General features: G+C 48.6%; 1 protein-coding gene, 1 non-coding gene and 1 pseudogene across 4 annotated transcripts in view; 2 read left to right on the plus strand and 1 right to left on the minus strand.

Annotated features, from left to right (window-relative positions):
- The window catches only part of DLEC1 (DLEC1 cilia and flagella associated protein), a 122,612-nt gene that overhangs the window by 49,403 nt on the left and 47,292 nt on the right, over nt 1-25,917 (minus strand). For all 3 annotated transcript variants that reach the window (XM_083189100.1, XM_083189102.1, XM_083189101.1), the window contains exons 16-19: nt 23,775-23,833; nt 11,211-11,385; nt 8,351-8,444; nt 6,988-7,118 (exon numbers count right to left, since the gene is read on the minus strand). In XM_083189100.1, the coding sequence (XP_083045226.1) occupies nt 6,988-7,118; nt 8,351-8,444; nt 11,211-11,385; nt 23,775-23,833 (459 nt within the window). The remainder of the gene's footprint in view (nt 1-6,987; nt 7,119-8,350; nt 8,445-11,210; nt 11,386-23,774; nt 23,834-25,917) is intronic.
- On the plus strand, nt 209-327 carry LOC146005840 (5S ribosomal RNA). The gene has a single exon (XR_014444056.1). It is a non-coding gene; the product is annotated as a 5S ribosomal RNA (ribosomal RNA).
- On the plus strand, nt 1,248-1,365 carry LOC146006166 (5S ribosomal RNA; annotated as a pseudogene).

Genomic DNA, 25,917 nt, shown 5'->3' on the forward strand with positions numbered 1-25,917 from the left:
GGACCACTGGTACCATGGGATATTCTAGGTCCTCCAGACCGGGCACCAAGGAGTTAAACTTCTGAGAGTGCAGCTGGGCTGGCCTCCTTAATACCCTGCCCTGCCCCAGGCTAATCAGTTTTTTTCTTGGTGCCTCAGGAACAGGCACATTTGTAGGAGTAGGGCTGTTTTAGCCCTGGTTTTAAACTTCATTTTTTCTTTTATTTCAACCTACAGCCATACCACACTGAATAGGCCCAATCTCATCCGAACTTGGCAGCTAAGCAGTGTTGGGCCTGGTTAGTACTTTTGTGGGAGACCACATGGGAACACCAGGTGCTGTAGGTTGCCTGCTGCAGGCACTGTGCACAGTGCACTGCAACAGAAGGAAGCACGCTGTGCTGGGTCTCTGACCTCCATGGCCAGATGCCTCAGCATCTCCACAAGGCATCGGGGGAGCCGCTGCAGCGTCTGAAAGCTTCAGTCAGGTAAGCGGAGTCCCGGTGTGGGGCTCCGGCATACCTATAGCGGCGACCACCGCTGGTGGAGGAGGCAACGCCGGCGGTCCCGGCAGCGGGGTCCCGTTCTTTCGGTCTCCCCTCTAGGCCACCAGGGCTGACCTGTTGCAGGTCCTATATGGGCATATAGCCCTGGTTAGGCTCCGGGAGGGGGTTATTTTTTTTTGAGCAGCCCATAGCTCTACCCCCAGCCCCAGTGCAGGTCCTTTGTTTCAAATTTCCTGCCTGGTTGACATCACTCCCGCCTCTCTCCTTCCGTCTGGTGCCTGTTTCAAACAGGTGTGCCAGAGTGTTAGTCAGACACTGCCTATCCTGCATGCTGCATGGAGGGAGACTTGAAGGAGAGACTGCTGGCGCTGAGTGTTATGCCTCCCTGTCCTGCACTGTCCTGGTGTCAGGTTGCATATTCCTCCTTCCTCACCTCATGGTGCTGGTTGTTGAGAATAGATGCCTATATAGGGGTTAATTTTTACCCTATTTTTTCTCACTAATTGAGGTTATCTGTGCTTTTATTTAGTATACTCTGTTACTTTACAGTTTATTACTACTGTGGTAGGCTCACAGAAGCAGATAACAGAGACACTTATCTTATGTTTGTGTCTCTTCCAATTAGTGTAGTGCCTGTCATTACCCACTGTCCTAATTAAGGCTGTGTGTGATTTTTGTCTCCACAACCCTGTAGACAGTTCCCTTCAGGGGCTTTCTGCCACAGGGCTCCCATTTTCTCCCTCTCTCCTCTCATTCTCCCAGACCTACAGCCATACCACACTGGATAGACCTAATTTCATCTGATCTTGGCAGCTGAGCAGTGTGGGGCCTGGTTAGTACTGAGTGGGAGACCACATGTGCACACCAGGTGCTGTGGGTTTGGCATTATAGCAGAGGAGTGTGGAGCTGCCTGTCACAGCCTATGTCATGCACAGCTACCTCACCTCAGGGTGATTAGTGTGATAGAGAGAGAGTGATAGAGGAAGGTTACTACTACCCAATACCAACACTGTCCTAGTGTCGGTGTACATGTCCCCTACCTCACTTCATGGTGTTTGGTAGCTGGGAACAGAGTGTTAGTTTCACTTTCTGTTTTCCAGACACTATCTAGGATTACTGCTCTAGAATGTGTTTTATTGCTTAAGATCAGAGGATCCGTGGGACACGCATCCGATCGATATCATCTGATTATCAATAGAAATCGGACGATTTTTCATCTTAAAAAAAAAAAAATTTAAAAAATATTTTTTTTTTACTTCTGCCACTTTTTGGTATATATATTGGCTGCCAGTTTATACTGCATGTCAATTTAAGGTGTTTCATTGTATTATACACATTCCATGTTAAGTACCTCTGTTTACCTAAACAGCAGCTACTTCTGTGGTGAACTCACAGTGCAGTAGTTTTAACTATTTATTCCATATAGATAGTTATCCTTTTCAGTGTCTTGTTGCCCCACTGTTCACTTACTTGTAAGTGTGTGCGTGCATTTTCTCGGTGTGAGTGTACATATCGGCCCTCTTGTTCTACAAGGGTCACTATGTCTTCTAAAGGCCCCATCCCCCCCCCAAAAGGATGCGGCATATTTATACCTGCAGAGTGCCAGGTTTTTTACCTGTGCAGTACAGGATTACACAGGCATGTGTGACAGCTGCTCTGTGGCTCTACTGCCACTTGCTACTGTAAAAGGTTCAGCTGAGCCAAAGTGGAGCTGCTTCACAGTGGCCTCTACAGCGCCTCATGTTGCTGTAACACAACAATCAGATGCGTAGCCTGGTGGTTTAGTATCTGCTCTCATTACTGGCATTGATTGTGAGTTCCACGGTTCGGAACCACCCTCTAGCACAGTCCTGACCTAACCATGGCTCTCCAGCTACTGTGTAACTACATGTCTCAGCATGTTGGGGCTTGTGGTTTCAAAGCAAGGGAAAAACAGCATGAATTCATGGCTTATCCTGGTATGTGCAGGATTTAGTGCAGGTTTCTGCATCCATGCAACAATCTGAGCTAATCTGCTAAGCGTAAATCCTTAGCTTCTGCTCACTTGCCAAATTTTGCAGTCTGATGACTCACAATCAGAGGATTTCTGCTTTGCATCAGAAATTTCTCCAAAGTCAGACACTGAAAAATGTCCCTGACCAGCGTTACTGCGTTAGTATGGGCTTGTCCTTACCTAAGCCAGACCCTCAGCCTACAGTACAGCCTCCTTTATTCAAAGGAAGGACCTGTCCGTTTTCACATCTCCACAGCTAGGAAAGCTCTTTAGTGAGGAGACCTGGGCACATCCTACTGTACCAAGAACTTTCTCTTGACTAGGTGTTTTTTCCTTTTAACCTTGTGAGGAAGGAAAAGGAAAGGTTTGAAAACTTACCACCAGTCGATGCCCATGTTGCACGTCTGGTAAAGTCCCTTAAGGAACCTACGGATAGATTTATGGAATTGTTCCAATTTTCTATCTATGCAAATTCGGGAGCAGTTCTATGCCCTGCATTTGCTTCTGCATGAGTTTCATTGGCCTTACTTTTGACATACAGATGTAGCCCTCCTCATTTAACCTGTTAATAGGATTAAGTGAGTAATGGGATTACTATGCTAATCCTCTACTGTATTGTTCTATGTATTGTATTTCTGCTGAGAACAATAGGATAGCCAGGGCTGGCCATGTTGTGCCATGACCTAAGCAACAAAGTTGAGAGAGGCTCCAACTGTACCTTGTCTGAAGAGCTAAAATCCGGAACAAAATGTTCAGATCTTATAGTCCTCATGGACAGTACTCGTGTGGCCAATACCTAAATAGGACAGCTTCCAAAAACTGCCTTATTACCCTCAGCGGTCCCAAAGCCTAGGATGAGGTAATTTTGCTAGACTGGGCAGGCCCCAGAGCAGAAGTACAAACCATCTGCCTGACTGGGTTTGTTCTCACCATGGGGCTTAACAGCAAACCGCATCGGACACATCGATCAACAGAATCTACTCTTCTGTTTTCAAAGGGTACATTCCCAGGCAATTCTTTTTCAACAAGTCTGCCTGTAGACATTGACAGGGCTACTGCTCTCCTCAGGGCCGTTCGCTCCCTCTTCACGGCGGGGGTTGTAATATCGGTCCCTTTATATCAACAGGGCACCAGGTTCTATTACACCCTGTTCCTGGTAATGGCCTCCTTGCATGTGCAGGATGCATACCTGCATATCGCCATTCGTGATGACCATCACAAATTCCTCAGGTGCACTGTTCAGAGAAATCTCAGAGTTTTGCCTTTTTGGTCACTTCATCACAATTTGTGTGATCACTAGGGAGATGACAGTGATGACAGCCCATTTGCGACTGCAAGGGATTTGAATCCTGACATAACTGGGCGATATTCTCCAATGGTAAACTCTCAGGCCAGTCTCCAGGAACATGTCAATCTTACAGGGATACAGATGGTTCATCAACTGGCGTAAGTCCAGCATGATTCCCTCCCAGCACATGATTCTCCTGGGTACCCTTCTGGATACCTCGTCGCAACAGGTTTTCCTCCCCAGGACAAGAGAGAGAGTCTGTTCAGGACTTAGTGCGGATGTTCCTATATCTAAGGACAGTCTCAATTCACCTTGCATGCGCCTTCCCTCCATTCAGAGGTATTTCACCAGTTGGTGGTGCGGTGGGTTTGGCCTCAGATCGACCTGTTGGCCTCACGGCAAAACCACAAGGTTCTTTGTTACGAGCACCCACAAGAGACCCGGTGCATTTCTAATAGGCGCACTGGTGGTTCCGTGGTGTATCTCTTTCCTCCGATTGCCCTGTTTCAGAGAAGATTCAGGTGGAAAGGGTAATAGCCATTCTGGTTGCACCCAACTGGCCAAAGCGAGCGTGGTTCACAGATCTCAAGGATCTCTCCAGCACCCCCCAGTGGCGTCTACCTCTACGGCCAGACTTACTCACGCAAGGCCCCTGTCTTCATCCAGACCTTCCCCGTCTAAATTTGATGGCATGGCGGTTGAGCGTCCGGTCTTAAAGGCTAGAGGATTTCAGACCAAGTTATTCATACTATGATTTCTACTCGTAAACGGTCTACAGTTAGAGTTTACCACCGAGTGTGGCGGACTTATTTTGCCCGGTGTTTAATGTGTTATTTGCCTCCTAGGCAATATTCTTTGTCAGGGTTATTGACCAGATGGATTGCGTCTGGCATCCTTAAAGGTCCAGGTATCCGCCTTTTTCTGTTTTATTTCATAAGAGGATTGCTCAGTCTTCTGCGGTTAAGACTTTCCTGCAGGGTGGTTTACACTTGCAGCCTCCTTATGTTTCCCCAGTTCACCCTTGGGATTTGATCATTGTTCTCAGGGCTTTACAGAAGGCTCCGTATGAGCCTTTGGCGGAGGCCGCTTTGCATTGGTTGACGTGGAAGACTGTTTTTCTCCTGGCCATCGCTTCGGCTCGGAGGGTTTCGGACCTAGGTGTTTTATCAGTTAAGACACCTTTTCTAGTTATCCACGAAGACCAGGCAGTACTCCGTACTCGTTTGGACTATCTTCCTAAAAGTGGTATCCAGTTTCCACTTGAACCAGGAGATTGTTGTCCCGGCTTTTTTGCCTTCTAATTCTTCTTCCGAGGATTCGGATTTAGTTACTTTAGATGTTGTGCGTGCATTACGCCTTTATGTTCGGAGAACCAAGGCTCTCCGAAAAACGTATTCTTTGTTTATGATGGGCGTAAGAGAGGCTGGCCAGCCTCTGATCCATCTTGCAATGGACTGTTTATAACGGCCATTCGTCAAGCCTATCTTTTCTCGTGTAAGCCAGTTCCGGTCTCCGTTAGAGCCCATTCTACTCAGCTCGGTAGTATCGTCCTGGGCGGCGGGCCGGGGTGCTTCTGCTGTGCAGATTTGCAGAGAAGCTACCTGGTTTTCTGTACATACGTTTATCTGTTTTTACAGGTTTGATTCCTTCGCCACTGCTGATGCAGCATTTGGCAGAGGAGTCCTCAGTGCAGTTAGGGAGCGTTCCCACCCTTGAGGGACTGCTTTAGGACGTCCCATGGTACCAGTGGTCCACCATAGGCTGAAGGAAAAAACAGGAATTTTGGTCTTACCTGTTAATTCTGTTTTTCTGAAGCCATGGTGGATCACTGGGCGCCCACCCTTCGCTCTTATCTACTGTGTTTGAGTGTCTCTCTGTCTTGTTTCTTCAAGACTCTGGTGTTGGGGTGTATGTGTGTGTGGGTCGGCTTCGCCTTTTCCTGTTCCTTGGGCTTTGGTAGTAAGTAAACTGATTAGCCTGGGGCAGGGCAGGGTATTAAGGAGGCCAGCCCAGCTGCACTCTCAGAAGTTTAACTCCTTGGTGCCCGGTCTGGAGGACCTAGAATATCCCATGGTACCAGTGATCCACCATGGCTTCAGAAAAACAGAATTAACAGGTAAGACCAAAATTCCTGTTATCGCGCTGGTCCCGGCGGCTCCGTTCTTCTGCTGAGGACCACCACAAAATGGCCGCCCCCATATAGCACAACGTAGCTACGCTACTGCGTTACACAGTAACATCCATTCACAGCCTTGGGGGATCCTCCTCCCACATCATTCAATGGTCGGCGACCATCGAATGATGGCAAAGGCACACGCATATAAAAGTGATTTTTAAGTCACTCATATATGCGTGGATGCTCGGGAGGAAGTGGGCGGGTAGCTGACATCCGGTGATGTCACCTGCCTGCCCCCTGCACCCGTGTCATCAGCCCATCAGCATAGGAACGCCCATGAAACGTTGGGCGTTCCCATATGCAAATGGACTGGCCCCACGCCCCTCTCCGCCCCCACACTTGGGTGTGTGTGCCCAGCTAACACAATGTTCGCCGTGACCGCACGCACCCCACATATGCACATGCGCAGAAATGACCCTGTGTATGCGCATACACAACCATCGATGCCCTTGCGAAGATTCTGGTCCGTGAAAACATACCAGAATAAGGGATACTGCCCGAGAACTTGTTATGGGGTCAGTGTCAGCAAGTCAGTTATGGCAGAGGGATCCAAATCCTAAATCGCTTCTACAATAGGTAACCCGATGGAGCAAAGGACATGGATGATTTGCTGTATACTTTTACATGCTCCATGTTAGTCCACAGCTTTATCGGACTGTCTGATACATTGACGATGAAAGGAACTCCCATTATGTTTAGCACAACGCCTGCACATTACTGCATTTCCCTATTTCACATGGTATTAGGCTTTTACCTCTATTAGCAGCAGAATATAGTAAGTGGGGACATATCTGATTAATAACAGATGTCATGCAGAATGTAAGCTCTCACGAGCAGGACCCTCTCTCCTCATGTGCTTTTCTCTGCCACCCTGATAATTGCATCAGTGTCTTGTCTCCTGCTGCAACTCTCTTTATTTACCATGTACATGTTGCCTTGCACTGTAATGTTTTTTTTTTCTTCTCATTTATGTATTGTAAGGCGCTGTGGAACCCTTGTGGTGCCATATAAATAAACAATAATAATAATAATAAAAAGGACAAACCTTAAAAGTGGCTTCCACATGCAAAACTACAGGCTCAGGAGAATGTGTGATGCGGCAGTTCACATTTTCACTGATGTGCCCAGTCTGCACTCCAGTAAAGATCAATTCAAATTGGCAGGATTTGCTAGGCGCTGGTAAGGAGAATACTGTAAGTAATAATCACAGAGCAAAACGCACAGAAAAAAATGATCCTTACGTTATACATTCCCCCACTCCTCCAGGGTCCCTGACCAGCCACGTGGATGAATGCTTTGGCTGGGGTAACTTGTATAAAAAGTTTCCCCCAGCTGTGGCATTACCCTGTTGGTTGTTGGGGGCTGGTTGCCAAAATACGGGGGACCCCTACAAAATTTTGTTCTCCATATTTTGGGAACCAGGACCGGTCAATGCTGGTTTTAGAATTCCTGGGGATCCCCTATGATTTTTGACCCATGAACTTCTAAAACCAGGACAGTTCTTTGAGCCCGGGGCTGGTTATGCCCAGGAGGGGGGGACCCCACGTCATTTATTTTTAACTTTTACACATTTTTTTGGACAGAACCATGCACAGATTACACTGGTCTGTGTATGGTTCTATCAAACTAGGCATTTTGAACTTGGTCTATTTGTTTTACAATTTTCGGTAATGTTTTCCAAAAATCGCATCCTATTGAGTTGTATATTTTATAATGGGAAAACATCTGGATGTGAATTGAAGTGTGAGAAAATATCGACAGGTCAGAATGTGCGATTTTCGCGTCAAAAAGTGTGATTTTTTACAGCAAATCGGACCCTATTAAATTGGCAATTTCGAGAAAACATGCAAATTCAGACTTTTTTTTGTCTAAAAGTTGCAAATAGTCAAAATATCTCATCCTAGTATATGTCACCCCACATGACAAAGTAAATATTATTCCCCAAACTTAGTTCAGACTGTTTAGACTCCAGATGCAGGAGTCTATAAAAGTATCTGCATGTGCACAAGTCTATCCCTGTGTTACTGGAGACTGCTATCCTATACCAGCGACTCTGAGTGAAGTGTGCTACAGTATATAGTATTAACATCAGCTTGGCTCACAAAAATAATATTGCTAATTATGCAGTCATTAGTATATATTTTGCTGTAGTTTTCCATTAATCCACATTGTTTAACTGTTATTAATTCTACTTTTTATATTTTTGTTTCATATTGTACCACTATTTTTATCTTTGCATACCTATTGTTGAATATACAATTAAATTAAATTTATATTTAGTATGTCTGCAGTCCCAGTTCTCTTTTGTCCCTGTCAGGAATTCAAACAGAGATTTGTTTGATTCCATGACCATGGATATACTCAGTCGCATAATAACAATTGTGATGAAAGAAGGAATTACAAAGTACCAATGTTTCCAGAGTGCGGTTCTATCTGAATGATGTTTGGAGTGGTGATGTTATCCCATTCATACTGGATGGAGGACTTGCTGTTGTTCCACATCTAAAATACATGACATTGCATAGCATTTAAAAAAGCAAGTAAATCCAGAACTTACATAATTCAATAATAAAATTAATGTTTCCCTGTCATCCTATTTATTGACTTTGCCTTCATACAGGCATCTATATGTCATATGTTGAGAGATACCCACCCCAACAAAGCCGCTCCAAGATGTACACACAGTGGCGGAACTACCGTGGGTGCAGGGGGTGCAGCTGCTATGGGGCCCGGCGGCTGGGGGGGGCCGATGGACAGCTAGCACTCCCCTGCACTGTGCTAAGATATATATATATATATATATATATTTTTTTTTAGGGAGCCGCGGCCGCCGCAACTGCATGTTGGGGGGGGGGGGGACACGAGTCCAGAAGTCAGAAGAAGCACTGTGTGGGAGAGATTGTCTGTAGTAGCGCTGCTGCCTTCTGCCTAGCTCTGACCGTCAGTGACACGCAGTGGGGACTGACAGCGCGGGGCGGCAGAGGGAGGAATCCTGCCTGGCAGTGCAGTATGGTGGTCAGTGGCTGTGTTTAGAGACGCACAGCCGCTCACCACGGCCACCACCTCCCCCAGCCTCACGCTGCCGCTGATCTCCCCACCGCTTACACCCTCTGCGGTCCCCGGCAAAACTCCCCGTGCCCCCCCCCCCACTAGTGAAACAAACTTATAGTGATAGCGCAGCAGGGCAGCAGCGCAGCAGCATTTTAAATCTGCCGCTGTCCATTAACTAATCACTGCTCACGGATCAGAAGGCTGATTGGCTGCTGATCCGTGAGCTGTGATTTACTTCAGGAGAGCGGCAAATTCAAAATGCTGCAGCGCTGCTTGAGGCTAGAGCAGACAGTACTAGGGGGGAGTAGCAGCAGTCTCCTGTTGTATCTGGGTCCACAATACTGCCTGAGACACCAGTCCCATGTGGCCACCTTTTGGTTGCCCTGCAGCAGCATGCACACTTGCCTCCTCCACCCCCCATGCCCAGCAGTAAGTTGACGGTGCGCAGATCTCTCATACTCCCGCACCTGTGATGCAGAGAGGAGCTGCGTGGAACAGAATAAGAAAGCATATTGGTAAGTTTGTAATTGTCGCGTAATGTGTATTGGGCTTTGCGGTGCATCATGTAATGTGTAATGGGCCTTGCGGTGTGTCGCGTAATGTGTATTGGGCTTTGTGGTATGTCGCGTAATGGGCTTTGCGGTGTGTGGCGTAATGTGTATTGGGCTTTGCGTTGTATCGCTTAATGTGTAATGGGCTTTGCGGTGTGTCGCGTAATGTGTATTGGGCTTTGTGGTATGTCGCGTAATGGGCTTTGCGGTGTGTGGCGTAATGTGTATTGGGCTTTGCGTTGTATCGCTTAATGTGTAATGGGCTTTGCGGTGTGTCGCGTAATGTGTATTGGGCTTTGCGATGTGTTGCGTAATGTGTATTGGGCTTTGCGGTGTGTTGCGTAATGTGTATTGGGCTTTGCGGTGTGTTGCGTAATGTGTATTGGGCTTTGCGGTGTGTTGCGTAATGGGTCTTGCGGTGTGTTGTGTAATGTGTATTGGGCTTTGCGGTGTGCTGCGTAATGTGTATTGGGATTTGCGGTGTGACACGTAATGTGTATTGGGCTTTGGGGTGGGTCGTGCAATGTGTAATGGGCTTTGCGGTGGGTCGCGTAATGTTTAATGGCATCGCGGTGTGTCACATAATGTGTGAGGGGCACTACCCTTGGAGGCGAGGCCACACACCTTCTTATATAATGTGTGCATTCTTTATTTTTAAAGTATCTATTGGAGGGGCACATTGGTACTGTTCCCACTAATGATGGTCACAAACGGTGTGCTTTAGTAGACCTAGAGTTAGGGGGGCCCCATTATAAATTTTGCTATGGGGCCCACAAAGTTCTAGTTACGCCTCTGTGTACACACGTGTCCACATACATCTTTCCTCCATATGATACAAGTCCGTGTGACTTGGTAGCGCTGGGCATCTTTTTTTTGTGACTTTTATACCAGTAGATATTTGCAAAAAAGTGTGAATATGACACACAAGCAGCTTCTGCTGATTAAAATGATCAGCGATATGTCTATATTCAATGAGATGACCGCCGTCGTTTCTGCATAAGAAATGTATCAATACAGTGTTTTCCTGGAAAACAGTGTAACATAGGGAGACATCCCGTCTTTATTTTGCATTACAGGTGCCAGTTGGATCTGTCAGCATGGCACTGGTTGGCAATTGGGTTGGGGGAGACCACAATGAAATGTTCTTGCAAATGTGTGATGCTCTGGGAAAGTTTTACAGTGGATTTGCTACAGGGCAGCAGCTTAGAAACTAATGGACAGTTTTCAAATAGCAGAGAAAATTTATGGTTAGTAAATACCGTATTTTGAAGCACAAAAACAACGGTTATGCCCAACACTTTTCAATTGATGGCAAGACCACCATTTACTAGAACCCCCCACCATGTCTTAGCAGATCCTAATAGTTCATATGCTCTAGTCTGCATTGACCCCACAATAAGGGTTATTCAGATGTAGTTGGAGTTGCTGTTCATACAGCAATGCATGACTATCTGTACCCGTTGTACATGTGAATCTGACTGTAAGTGACTCACTGTCTGTTGCCATTTTGGGGCGGGGAGGGGTCTCCATTTCTAGAAATAAAGGGTTGTTGCGGACGAGTAAAGTAATAGCAATAAGTAAATACATTTAATAATAAGATAAAGTAATCCACACTGTAGCCTTGTCACCACAGACCTAGCCATTTACCAAAAAATGTAAGACTGACCATAAACTGTTTTCTCATAGTTGTGCCAATAAAACTTTTGCCAGAAAAGATGACGGCATACGGCTCCAAAAGTATATGAAATGGCTCCGTGGTGCCTCTAAGTTCTAGGTCAAGGACAATGACATCATTCAGTCTAGGCTCCAGCTCGGCAAGACTAGATGGATGCTTTTCTACACTGAAAACAAAGAGTAAGACAAAACTATTTCAAATAAGGCAATAAATGCAGATGTGTTCTCATCAGAATGACGGTTTTTAAACTAACTTTTTGAATGAAGCAATAACTGCTTACCTAATATATGTATGGCATACAAACTAGAAACAAACACATATCATGACATTACAATACTGTATCTTGCATTAATACATCTTTACAATAGTAACAAGGATAATGATTCACTGACACGATAAATATAAAAGCTAAAGAAATCTCAGCGAATACAGGTAGGATTTTGGCCGACATTGAACATTTGATATTGGAGACAAGGGGTTAGAACAGAGATACAAGCGGGTATTCAATCCCCGACGCTATTTCCGACAGGGTAAGTAGCAGCAGGCACCTATTCAATGCTGTAGTTTCTGACAGCATTGAAGAGGCAGCGCAACAGAACGGACCTGACTTTAAAACCAGTTGGGTGCGTTTTGAAAATACAGGGGACCCCTAGTTTTCTTGTCCTCCGAATTTTTGGAACCAGGGCCGGTCCAAGAGTCCAGGGCTGGTTTCAGAAATACAGGGGACCCCGCTTTTTGTCCCCTGTATTATTTAACACAAGAACGCACATTACCATGTCTCCCAAATCACACGTCCTCAAATTCGCAACTTTTCATGACTAAAATTTGCACATTTTCATGACTAAAAATAGCACCATATCGCATTTTTTTTTGCTGTGAATTCGTATCTCATTAAATAGTCGAATTCTTCCAAAAATTAGCAATTTTTAAAAATCTGAGGTGTGATTTCGGAACCTAACTGTCACGGCTAAAGGGCTGGATGGAGTCGTGTGGTGCACAGGAACTGGAGACGGACCAGGAGGAGTAGGATTGAAACGTGCCGGTTTAATAACGGATTTCATAAATGATAAACTTCACTCAAATACTTCTTTAAGTGACAGTTGGAACTTAAATAGAGTCCAGCACAATACTAATAACGGGCAGGTAAATCTGGAAACGTATACTTGATGAGCCAGAGTACATAGAGGAAGATCCGGAAAGAGGTTGATTTGATGATAGAAGAAATGGATCCGGATGACTGAAAGATGATGGAATGAATGAGTTGAATGAAGAAGGACAGCGGAAAGCTGAGCAGGGTAATTCTGGGACACAAGCAGGAACAAGCACTAGGTAGGACTTGCAGCATTGGTGTCAGGAGAGAAAGAGCCAGGATCCAGGAAACAGCTAGGAGTTGTGAATGACTCCAAAGACTCATTGCACTGACACTGAACAGCCTAGGCAGATCCCCTATATCCCCAGGGGGCGGCTGCCATTGGCTGACAGCGCAGGAAGAGGAGGGAACCTCCACTCTGGGCCAATCTGTCTCCTGCCCTCAACCAAGATGGCGACGCCGGCCTCCCCTGCTGCCATCCCTACCTGGAGCTGCCCCTACTCGCACGCCGCAGCCTGGGACCTGCACACGCTAGCCGGCGGCGGGCGCGGACGGGTGAGTACTGTACCCGCCGCGCTCCGTCGCGGCTACGTGTGACAGTACCCCCCCTTTTCAGGGTGACCCCAGGGCGCCTATGGGCCTTGTGAGGATTTCTCTGAAGAAATTGCTTTATCAGCTTCGGAGCGTGAAGATCAATGGAATCCACCCAAGAGTTCTCTTCGGGACCAAACCCAACCCATTCCACCAGATACTGGGTACGAGATTTGCGGCAGCGAGAGTCTATAATGCGTCTTACCTCGAATTCAGCCCCACTCTCGGAGTTAATCTTGGGCGGTTTGGGAATCCTATTTTGATAAGAGTTCAACCTTAAAGGCTTGAGGAGGGACACATGGAAGGAATTCGAAATCCTTAGGGAAGGAGGAAGTTGAAGTCTATAAGCGACCGGATTAATGACTTGGATGATAGGGTATGGCCCAATGAACCGAGGAGCCAGCTTCATAGAGGGCAGACGGAGGCGTATATGGCGGGTAGACAGCCATACCCGGTCTCCGACTTTCAATCGGGGCGCTGCCCTTCTTTTTCTGTCTGCCATCCTCTTGTATCGGGCGGAAGATTTAAGAAGAGCGGTGTGGACTTCTGACCAGATTTTAGCAAAGCGTTGTAATGAAGTGGTTGCTGCAGGAACTTCGGAAGAGGATAATTCTGAGAAATCCGGAGACCGTGGATGTTTGCCGAATACTGTAAAGAAGGGAGTGGTTCCGGAGGAAGAGTGATAGGAGTTGTTATGCATATATTCTGCCCACGGGAGAAGATCCACCCAGTCATCTTGGGAAGACGAGACAAACAGTCGGATAAAGGCCTCCAAGTCTTGATTCACCCGTTCTGTCTGGCCGTTGGTCTGGGGGTGAAAGGCAGTGGAAAACTTGAGTTTGACCTGTACCGCGGCACAGAGAGCTCTCCAGAACTTTGCAACGAACTGTACTCCGCGGTCGGATACAATCTCTTTGGGCAGTCCGTGGAGTTTAAAAATGGTTGAGATAAACAGCTGGGCCAGTACTGGAGCAGAGGGGAGACCTTTTAGTGGGAAAAAATGGACCATTTTAGAGAATCGGTCAACCACTACCCAGATTGCAGTATGACCTTTTGAGGGAGGTAGTTCACAAATGAAGTCCATTGACAGATGGGTCCATGGTTCTGTGGGAATGGTTAGAGGGCGGAGAGGACCAGCGGGAGTTGTTCTGGGCACCTTATGCTGAGCACATCTCACACAAGAGGCGACGAAGTTGGTTACGTCGTGGCGGATGGTTGGCCACCAATAAGAACGTGACAGGAACATCAAGGTCTTTTGTGCTCCTGCGTGCCCTGCGAAGCGGGAAGAATGTGCCCATGTCAATATTTTCTTGCGGAGTTCGGGGGGAACAAATGTTTTACCTGGAGGAGGAGATGGCTGTATGGTTACTTGGGCGAAGACCACCGGATCGAGGATTGGACGAGGAGGTGTCTCTAGGTCAGAAGTCGTCTCAAAGGAGCGGGATAGAGCGTCCGCCTTAGTATTCGTGGTTCCAGGTCGGAATTTAATTTGGAAATCAAAGCGTTCAAAAAACATCGCCCAACGGGCTTGGCGGGCAGTAAGGCACTGAGCCTGTTTAAGAAAGGACAGATTTTTGTGGTCTGAATACACGGTGATCTTATGCCGTGCCCCCTCCAGAAGGTATCGCCACTCCTCTAACGCAGCCTTGACTGCAAGCAACTCCTGTTCCCCGATGGGGTAATTCCTCTCTGCCGGAAGGAATTTTTTGGAGAGGAAGGCACAAGGGTGTAATTCTTGATCCTCACCTTTTTGTGACAAGATGGCCCCGATCCCTTCCGAGGATGCGTCCACCTCGAGAATGAAGGGCCTGTCGAGGTCTGGTTGGAGGAGGATTGGTGCCGTCACGAATGCTCTTTTTAACTGCTGGAAGGCAGAGGATGCTTCGGGCGACCATCGGCTTGGATCAGCTCCTTTGCAAGTGAGAGCAGTGAGGGGAGCAGCGATAGTAGAGAAGTTCCGGATAAATCGCCGGTAATAGTTTGAGAACCCTAGGAATCTCTGAATTCCTTTGAGCGTTGTGGGGGCTGCCCAGTCTTGGATGGCTCTCACCTTCTCTGGGTCCATCTCTATCCCAGTGGCGGAGAGAATGTGACCCAAGAATGGAATGGACGTGACCTCAAAAACGCACTTCTCCAACTTACAGAACAGTTGATTTTGGCGAAGACGTCGTAGGACTTCGGACACTGTCTGTCTGTGAAGTTGAAGATTTGGAGAGAAGATGAGTATATCGTCTAGATAGACTACGATGGAGTGGTACAGCAAGTCCCGAAAGATATCATTTACAAACTGTTGGAAGACGGCGGGGGCGTTACAAAGGCCGAAGGGCATCACCAGGTATTCATAGTGACCGTCGCGCGTATTAAAAGCCGTCTTCCACTCGTCACCTGGACGGATCCGGATCAAATTGTAGGCCCCTCGCAGGTCCAATTTAGTAAAGATTGCCGCCCCTCTGATCTTGTCGAATAGTTCTGCGATAAGGGGTAAGGGATAGCGGTTTTTAATGGTGATGTCGTTCAGGCCCCTATAGTCGATACATGGCCGAAGACCGCCATCCTTCTTTTTCACAAAGAAAAACCCGGCCCCGGCCGGAGAAGTAGATGGTCGAATGAAACCTTTGTTTAAGTTCTCTTGAATGTACGAGGACATGGCCTCAGTCTCGGGTAGCGACAGAGGATAGATGCGGCCACGAGGAGGGAATTTCCCGGCCACCAGTTCTATCGGGCAGTCCCAAGGACGGTGAGGAGGCAGGGTGTCGGCACCTCCTTTACTGAAGACATCTGTAAATGAACGGTATGGTGCGGGTATAGACAAGGGTGGAGCTGAAGAGGATGAAGGACAGTTATCCTCATGTTGTGGATGGGTCTGGTAGACCGGAAGGATCTGAGGAATGCAGGTAGACTGGCAATCTGTTCCCCAGGCCTTGACCTCCATATTGGTCCAATCGATGTGTGGGTTATGTTTAGAGAGCCAGGGAAGGCCCAGGACCATTGGATGTGAGGACTGTGGAAGAATGAAGAATTCGAGGGTCTCTTGATGTAGAGCTCCTATGAGCAGTGTCACCGGGGTGGTCTGATGGGTGATTTGTCCACTACGAATTCGACTCCCATCCACTGCAGTGAGGACCAGCGAATGATCCAGGGGTTGCACCGGCAGGGCATGTTGGGTGACAAAAGAAGACGAAAGGAAATTTCCCGCTGCCCCAGAGTCCAATAGGGCCTGAACTCTTTTTCTCCCTTGGGGACACACAAGGGTAACCGGAATGGTGGAATCAGAAGAAGAGGGAGATGGAAGCAAGACTCCTAATCGGACCTCCCTCGTGGAGATTAGGAGCGGTCGTTTCCCGGCCGCAGCGGGCAGGAAGCCAACAGGTGAGCTGAGGAGCCACAGTACATGCACAGATTCTCTCGCCGTCTTCGGGACTTCTCTTCGAGAGAAAGACGAGAGCGGTTGATTTGCATGGGCTCATCTGTTGACACCGCAGGAGGCGGGGTTGGTCTGGAAGCGGGTGCGACATTGGAAGGGAATCGAGGGCGAAGGCGATCAGAGCGATTCCTCTCAAGTTGGCGTTCTTGGAGTCGCAGATCGACCTTGTTACATAATGAAATGAGTTCAGCCAGGGTGGAAGGAGAATCGCGAGTTGCTAACTCGTCCTTGATGCGGCCGGCTAGGCCGTTCCAGAAGGCAGAGACGAGAGCCTCTTCGTTCCATCTGAGTTCGGAAGCCAGGGTTTGAAATTGCACAACATATTGTCCCACTGGGCGACTGCCCTGACGAATTCTTAGGATCTCCGTGGCTGCGGAGGACACTCTGCCAGGCTCGTCGAAGATGCGACGGAAGGAAGCCACAAATTCTTCATAGTTGTTGAGGATGGGATCCGCACGCTCCCAGAGGGGGGACACCCACTCCAGGGCTGGGCCCGCCAGTAGGGACACGATGTAAGCCACCCGAGTCTTGGGAGAGGGGAAATTGGAAGGCTGGAGGGTAAAATGGACGTCAAATTGATTCAGGAATCCTCGACACCCCCTTGGGGACCCGTCATATTTACTGGGGGTTGACAGCTGCAGATGGTGAGGAGCAGCTGGCCCCGGAGAAGCAGCAGAGGCCGAAGCTCCGGAGGTAGGTGCTGCCGAAACTGAGGGAGCCGCCTGAGGTGGTGACAAGGTCTGGAGGAATTGAGCCACTTGACGCTGGGTAGCCTCTACTTGTTCCAAGCGAGCCATGATGCCTTGAAGAACATCCGTCATGGAGGCCTGTGCTTCACCCGATTCCATCGGGTCAGTGCAAACTGTCACGGCTAAAGGGCTGGATGGAGTCGTGTGGTGCACAGGAACTGGAGACGGACCAGGAGGAGTAGGATTGAAACGTGCCGGTTTAATAACGGATTTCATAAATGATAAACTTCACTCAAATACTTCTTTAAGTGACAGTTGGAACTTAAATAGAGTCCAGCACAATACTAATAACGGGCAGGTAAATCTGGAAACGTATACTTGATGAGCCAGAGTACATAGAGGAAGATCCGGAAAGAGGTTGATTTGATGATAGAAGAAATGGATCCGGATGACTGAAAGATGATGGAATGAATGAGTTGAATGAAGAAGGACAGCGGAAAGCTGAGCAGGGTAATTCTGGGACACAAGCAGGAACAAGCACTAGGTAGGACTTGCAGCATTTGGTGTCAGGAGAGAAAGAGCCAGGATCCAGGAAACAGCTAGGAGTTGTGAATGACTCCAAAGACTCATTGCACTGACACTGAACAGCCTAGGCAGATCCCCTATATCCCCAGGGGGCGGCTGCCATTGGCTGACAGCGCAGGAAGAGGAGGGAACCTCCACTCTGGGCCAATCTGTCTCCTGCCCTCAACCAAGATGGCGACGCCGGCCTCCCCTGCTGCCATCCCTACCTGGAGCTGCCCCTACTCGCACGCCGCAGCCTGGGACCTGCACACGCTAGCCGGCGGCGGGCGCGGACGGGTGAGTACTGTACCCGCCGCGCTCCGTGGCGGCTACGTGTGACACTAACTAAAAATCACATCCCATAAAATCTCACCCACTGTGTCAGACCATTTTTTATGCAGATAAAATCACAAGTAGCATATAGGCATGCTATATATATATAAATTTAATGAGTAAAAAGCTGCCTGTGTGTCTTATTAGCATCCCGATGTGCAGAACATGCATTTAACGGGGGGAAAATGGAACAGTATGGGAGCAAAGCATGCTGTGGCTTTAACCACTATGCCATTAGGGGTACTTTCCCTCCATCCTCTCACCTCATTCACACCTGATGCAAGAACCCAGTAATCTTTTGTAAGTAGGTATAGTAGCTGTTAAATGGAGATGGCTCTCAGGGCTAGGCTCTAGGTTTGTCAACTTTCACAATGCATGCAATATTATTGTATTAAAAAAAACCCTGTATTACGAATGCCTCTTTAAAGCATACAGTACATTTTTGTACCTATACATTGTATTCTATAGCACCATATCCATCCATGGCACTGTACTGTAGTTATATGCACAACAAGAAGAATAGTGACACCCACTGGCAAAAGGTTAAGGGGGACATTTACCAAAATGGATTCGTAGAAAAAAGGTGTATTCGTAGGGAGAAATACACCTTTTTTTTACGAATTTGTATTTTCGGGATTTACAATCCCAAAAATACAACAATTCGTAGTCCTAAAGATGGAACATTCGTATTTGTAGTTACAAATACGAATGTCTACACCATCGATAGAATACGACAGAAATCACCATTCAAAAGAATGGTGGTTTCTGATTTACTAAGCAGCCGTATGGATAATACGGCTGCTTAGTGGTGTAAAACACCCACGCAAATACGACAGGAAAATAGAACACCATTTTCATGTCGTATTTGCGTTTTTGCCTGCACGGATCAGTCAGATCCGTGCAGGCTTCGGTGTAAAAAATAGAAAAAAAAATAAATTAAAAAAAAAAAACGGCGTGGGGTCCCCCCCACAGCCGAAACCAGCACCAGGCTGACAGAGCCTGGAGCCGGTAATTAAAAATCAGGGAACCCGACAAATAGGGGTTCCCCGATTTTTAACAACCAGCCCCAGGCTCCTGCTCTGGGGCTGGTTCCCAAAATACGGGGGACAAAATGACTAGGGGTCCCCCGTATTTCAAGAACCAGCCCCAGGCAAAACCAGCCAGCGGGTAATGCCACAGCCGGGGGGAGACTTTTTATGCAAGTCCCCCCGGCCAAAGCATTAACCCTACCGACCAGTCAGCCTGGCCAGGGGCCCTGGGGGAGTGGGGACCCCCCCAATAAAGGGGTCCCCCCCCTCCAGGACTTACCTGACCAGGCTGAAGCCTGGTGCTGTCCTCGATGCCCCTGGGCGGTGGGCATCGAGCTGATGGTTTTGTGTAAAAAATAGAATAAAAACCATTGTTTTTTACTGTGGCACTACAAGTGCCAGCAAGCCTCCCCAGCAAGCTGGGACTTGGATAACCACAAGTCCCAGCCTGCTGGGCATTAAAGGGCCCGCTGGGTCTTGTAGTGCCACCGTAAAAAAAATAGTTAAATAAAACACACTGACACCCGTTTTAAATAAAAGTTTAATACACACATTACATACATACTGATACTTACCTTTCTTGATCCCGTAGGTAGCCCTGGTCCTGATGTCCTGTGTCGTCCTCCAGGTCCATGTCGGCTGTCTGCGTCGTCCTCCAGGTCCATGTCGACGGTCCGTGTCGTCCTCCAGGTCCATGGCGGTGTCCGGGTCCGAAGAAATCCATGTTGGAGCTGTGGAAGGAAATCCTACTCACCTGTTCCTGCGCTGAAGAAGTCTTCTCTTGATCCGACGTAGTCCAGGTAATCTTCATGCTGTCGCCGGTCCCCGCTGTCTCCGCTGTCCGTGCATCGCGCTGAGGAGAGATGCTGAAGTTTCATATTCGGCGCCTCTCCTCAGACTGAATTCTATTGGCCGCCTAGCAGGCCAATCAGGAGCCGACTTTCTCGGCTCCTGATTGGCCTGCTAGGCGGCCAATAGAATTCAGTCTGAGGAGAGGCGCCGAATATGAAACTTCAGCATCTCTCCTCAGCGCGATGCAGAGACAGCGCAGACAGCGGGGACCGGCGACAGCATGAAGATTACCTGGACTACGTCGGATCAAGAGAAGACTTCTTCAGCGCAGGAACAGGTGAGTAGGATTTCCTTCCACAGCTCCAACATGGATTTCTTCGGACCCGGACACCGCCATGGACCTGGAGGACGACACGGACCGTCGACATGGACCTGGAGGACGACGCAGACAGCCGACATGGACCTGGAGGACGACACAGGACATCAGGACCAGGGCTACCTACGGGATCAAGAAAGGTAAGTATCAGTATGTATGTAATGTGTGTATTAAACTTTTATTTAAAACGGGTGTCAGTGTGTTTTATTTAACTATTTTTTTTACGGTGGCACTACAAGACCCAGCGGGCCCTTTAATGCCCAGCAGGCTGGGACTTGTGGTTATCCAAGTCCCAGCTTGCTGGGGAGGCTTGCTGGCACTTGTAGTGCCACAGTAAAAAACAATGGTTTTTATTCTATTTTTTACACAAAACCATCAGCTCGATGCCCACCGCCCAGGGGCATCGAGGACAGCACCAGGCTTCAGCCTGGTCAGGTAAGTCCTGGAGGGGGGGGACCCCTTTATTGGGGGGGTCCCCACTCCCCCAGGGCCCCTGGCCAGGCTGACTGGTCGGTAGGGTTAATGCTTTGGCCGGGGGGACTTGCATAAAAAGTCTCCCCCCGGCTGTGGCATTACCCGCTGGCTGGTTTTGCCTGGGGCTGGTTCTTGAAATACGGGGGACCCCTAGTCATTTTGTCCCCCGTATTTTGGGAACCAGCCCCAGAGCAGGAGCCTGGGGCTGGTTGTTAAAAATCGGGGAACCCCTATTTGTCGGGTTCCCTGATTTTTAATTACCGGCTCCAGGCTCTGTCAGCCTGGTGCTGGTTTCGGCTGTGGGGGGGACCCCACGCCGTTTTTTTTTTTAATTTATTTTTTTTTTCTATTTTTTTTACACCATGCAGCCTGCACGGATCTGACTGATCCGTGCAGACTGCTAGAAATAATTCGTATTAGCAGCCGTATATACGGCCGCTAATACGAATCATTACACCATCGGAGGGTTACAAAGCAGTCGTATATGACTGCTTTGTAACTGATCCTCCGGAACACGACTTTGCATACGACTTAAACAGTCGTATGCAGTCGTAGGGAAAATACCAATACGAAAAACTAGGTTTTTCATATTGGTAAATTTCCCCCTAAATGACATGCATTAACTTATACAATATCAATAGAATCAACTTTATTGGCCACTAGGATTTTTTTGTGGATTTACAGTGCTGCATCAAGCAGGGATAAGGGGGGCATTACATACATTACATTGAGACATTACATGCGGGTAACACATGCCCGCCGAGCAGCAGAGCGCCTAGGCAGCCATCAGCGGAGCCACTGGTCGCTGCAGCAGCCAGGTAGGCAAAAATATAAGCAGGGACAGTATAGTGTCACACAGGGGACACATACCTGCCGAGCAGCGCAGTGCCTAGGCAGCCATTAGCAGTGCCACTGGTCGCTGCAGCAGCCAGGTAGGTAACAAAATAAGCAGGGACAGTACAGTATCACACAGGGAACCCATACCCGCCAAGCTGCACAGCGGCTATGCAGACATCCATGGCGCCACTAGTCGCTTCTGCAGCCAGGTAGGTGACAATATAAGCAGGGACACGATAATGGCACACATAGAACATATACCCGCCAAGCTGTACAGTGCCTAGGCAGCCATCAGCGGTGCCCCTGGTCGTTGCCGCAGCCAGGTAGGCAACAGTATGGGAAAGGACAGCACAGTTACAGCAGAGACAGTACAGTTATCATACAGGGGACACGGGCTTACATGTAGCTGAGTGCACAGATCCTAGGCAGCCATTTGCGGCGCCAACTTCCTGTAGGAGAACCAGCGTGGGCGGTGGTGGTGGAGGGAGAGAGTCACTGAGGCCTAATCATACCTCCTCCCTTGGGGGTGTGGGGGGGGGGGCGCCGCCACAGCATAGAGGGCTCCCGCGTCTGCTGATGCTGGGGGGGGGGGGGCAGCGGCTGGGGCCTGCGGGCATGATCTTCCTCTGATGCGGCCGGGTGCTGCCTCCAGGTGTCAATTGGGGTCGCTGCCGCCTCTGGGGTTCATCATGCTGGGGACCGAGCCTGCGGTCGGGTCCTGAGCATCTGGTGCCGTCACCGGGTCCTGAGCCTCTGGTGCTGTCCCCGGGGCCCGAGCTGTGCACCGCTGGAGTCGCGCCGGTGGCCAGGTCCAGTGCCGCGTCTTCCATGCATCTCCTTCACGTGGGTTGTCATCATGTGGCCGTGGCGGTGCGCCCCGTCCCGGCCAGGGACAGCATATAAAATTCTCAAATTTGAATTGATATTGTGTAAGTTAATGCATGTCATTTAACCTTTCGACCAGTGGGTCAGAGGCAGAACTCTGGGAGGCTATGGAGTCATCTGCCTCCAGGCTCCTGCTCCCAAGGGGGCACCTCTCCTCCCCTGCGAGTTTAAATCCTTTAATTGAAAGCCATTGAAATCACTTCTGTGGCTGAGTTCTGAAATATATATGTATTCTCTCTATTTATCTCTCTCTCTCTCTCTCTCTCTCTCTCTATATATATATATATACATATTTAAATTTTATATAAGATTGTATGTGTGTGGGTGTGTATGTGTGTGTGGTGGTGGGGGCACCAATATACACCTTGCCTCCGTGTAACTGGGACGAACTTACGCCACTGCAGTGGGTGTCACTATTCTTTTTGTTGTGCATATGTAATTTTGAGCTCTTATTGGTGAAGGCTCTTTTGGTGTCACCCTGGGCTGATTTGTTATATAAAGCACTGAGGGATCAGTTTTTTCTTACTGCACTGTAGTTCATTAGTGGAGCAATCACACCCAGCTGTGATACAATGTAATTACATGCTTTCCCCATAGTACGCCTTAGTGCGCATAACATACACAGGTACACACCTATATCTAAAAGGATTCTACCCAACTAGCTCATACACAGGTATACGTCTATATCTATCAGGATGTCTACCTACCTAGCACATACCCAGGCGCACACCTATGTATATTACAATGTCTACCTACCTAGCACATACCCAGACCCACACCTATGTGTATTACAATGTCTACCTACCTAGCACATACCCAGACGCACACCTATGTGTATTACAATGTCTACCTACCTAGCACTTACCCAGACGCACACCTATGTATATTACAATGTCTACCTACCTAGCACATACCCAAACGCACACCTATGTATATTACAATGTCTACCTACCTAGCACATACCCAGACGCACACCTATTGGTATTACAATGTCTACCTACCTGGAAGGGTACGCTTTGATGAATAGGTGAGTTTTCAGTGCCCGTTTGAAGCTTTGCAAGGTTTGGGAGAGTCTAATGGAGCGAGGGAGTGAGTTCCACTGAAGGGGTGCAGCACGGGCAAAGTCCTGTACTCTAGCATGGGAACCAGTGATCAGGGTGGAGGAGAGACGACAGTCGTCAGCCGACCGTAGAGGGCGGGAGGGTGTATGAATGGAGATGAGGTTAGAGATATATAGCAGCACATTAGTATTATCAGGAGATGTAGGGCCTGAATCAGACTCAGTTGTACATTTATGAGACTTCACAATAGTACAACTGGTGGCAATAGTCTGCGGGGGGGGGGGGGGCAGTACAGGGCTAGGGCTCACCGCTTTCTTGCGGACACAGTGCTAAAGTGCGAGTGCTTCGCTACACCTAAATAGCTATTTCTGCACTTCTGCAGGTAACTCAGAATGAGCCCAATATTCTTACCTTGGGGGGTCCGGGACGTCTCTGACTACCATTTGGGCCACACTGTGATATTCAATGAGCTATAAATAAATGAAAACACAGAAAAGCAGTAAGGGAAACACATTTCAAAACTAACTCTGAAGCAGTATATATTGTGTATATATTCTATATCACTGGGTCTATTAAAATAACATTTACTATTATTGTGCTCATGAAGCATTGTGTCTCCCTTGGTTATGGTATTTTAGCTATACAATGTCTAGGTCTACAGTCCTAAGGTCGAACACTATAGGTCTACAGTCAAAAGGTGGACAGTCAAAAGGTGGACAGGGTCAAAAGGTCGACATTCAAAAAGTTCACATGAAAAAGGTTCATGTGAGTTTTTCATGTTTTTTTTTGGTGTCTATGTCGACATAGGTCGGTATGGACACTCTCTAAGTGTACCGCGTCCCCTCGCATGGCATGCTTCGGGCACACTATTATATTCTCCCTCCACGCCAGAGGGCGGTATTCAATGAGCCTGATTCGCCATGTTTTTATGGCGAATTTGTGCTGTTTGGCGAATTTATGACTAAAACGGTGAATCACCCTATTCAATGACCAGATGGCGAATACATTTGAAGGTTTTTTTCGCCATGATTCACCGAGTAGCAATCGCTATCTTTTTATGGAGAAGTGGAATGTGAACTTTTAAAATAAAGTGTTTTGTTTTTTACATTTGGTTTAAAAAAATCAGGAATTTTATTCTGAGGATGATATTTTTATTCATGTGCTGTAAGCACATCACTTATATATTTGGCTACATCTGTCACTCATCAGGAGTGTGTCCAGAACGCTGGGCGGAGTCATAGGCTAATAGCCTATCAGTGCCTCTGACCCCGCCCACACACACTCACAGAGTGACAGAACCAGCCTGCAGCGTGTCTCTCCCCCGTCCCCTCCAGCGTGTCTCCCCCCCCCCCCCTTTCCCCGCTGCAGCGTGTCTCTCTCCCTCTCCTCCCCTGCCTCCAGCGTGTCTCCCCCCCCCTTTCCCCACTGCAGCGTGTCTCTCTCCCACTCCCCCACTTGCCTCCAGAGTGTGTCCACTCCACATATCCCCATGGCCGGTCACCTGCGACCCGGAACTTGCGCAGGAACACGCAACCTAGCCACCCCTGCTGCCACCCACTCACCAATGGAGCAATCCTGCTGCCGCACAGTGAGGGGAGCCCGCCCCTGCTGCCACTCCGCTAAAGCCACACTCCCCACTGCCGCACAAGAAGGGGAACCTCACGGGGGAGCGGCATCCCTCACTGTCACTGCCCGCTCCTGCACACAGAGGGGAGCCCGCCCCTGCTGCCACTCACCCTGGTTCGTGGTCTGACCTCCCTCCCGGCCAGCAGCAGTAGCACACATACAGCATGTGCTGTGCTGAGTGCTCACAGCAGGCTCAGCGTCTCACTCGCAGCATGAGAGCTCATGCTGAGCCTCCTGTCAGCACTGAGCAGCACAGCACATGCTGTACGTGCGTGCTGCTTCAGCAGGGTTTTTTCACTCATTATGCTAACTTGGGGGCGTGGCCTAATCACGGGAGGTGGCCACGCCTCCCGTGATTAGGCCACACCCCCACAATTTCCCAAGGGCCTGTCACTCCTTCCTCCAGGGTTAGGGATGGCCATCGTTGCCTTTGCCATCGATGTTTACCAGCGATGGCAAAGTGCAACTGACCATCGATGGTCCACACATATGTGATGGTTGACCATCGATGTTTTTAATATCGATGGACATCCATTTTCTCTGACTGATGACCTGTGGGCCAATCAGAAATTGAGGGCAGGGCTTCACGGGCGTCCTGGCTGTGTCCCAGGAAAAAGGAAAACAAAACTATTCCTTTAACCTTGACATCGATGGTGGGAAACCATCTGGTTCTCCCCATCGATGGCAAATCTATTCAACATCGACCATCAACCATCAATGTTTTTGCATCAGCGCTGGTCGATGGCCATCCCTACTCTCAGTGGACCCTCACTCACCGAGGGAGCATCAGAGAATGGTGACATCATTGATGCTCCCTCCCGCACGACCCGCTACTGCACACGGCCGGGAACACAAGCACCCACACTAGAGTGGTCAATCTCGGGATCCGGATCGGCGGGATCCCGGGATTTGCCACGAAAAAGTCCGG

The sequence above is a fragment of the Crinia signifera genome, chromosome 5 (genome assembly GCF_055691185.1).
Source record: "Crinia signifera chromosome 5, ASM5569118v1, whole genome shotgun sequence".
NCBI lineage: Eukaryota > Metazoa > Chordata > Amphibia > Anura > Myobatrachidae > Crinia > Crinia signifera.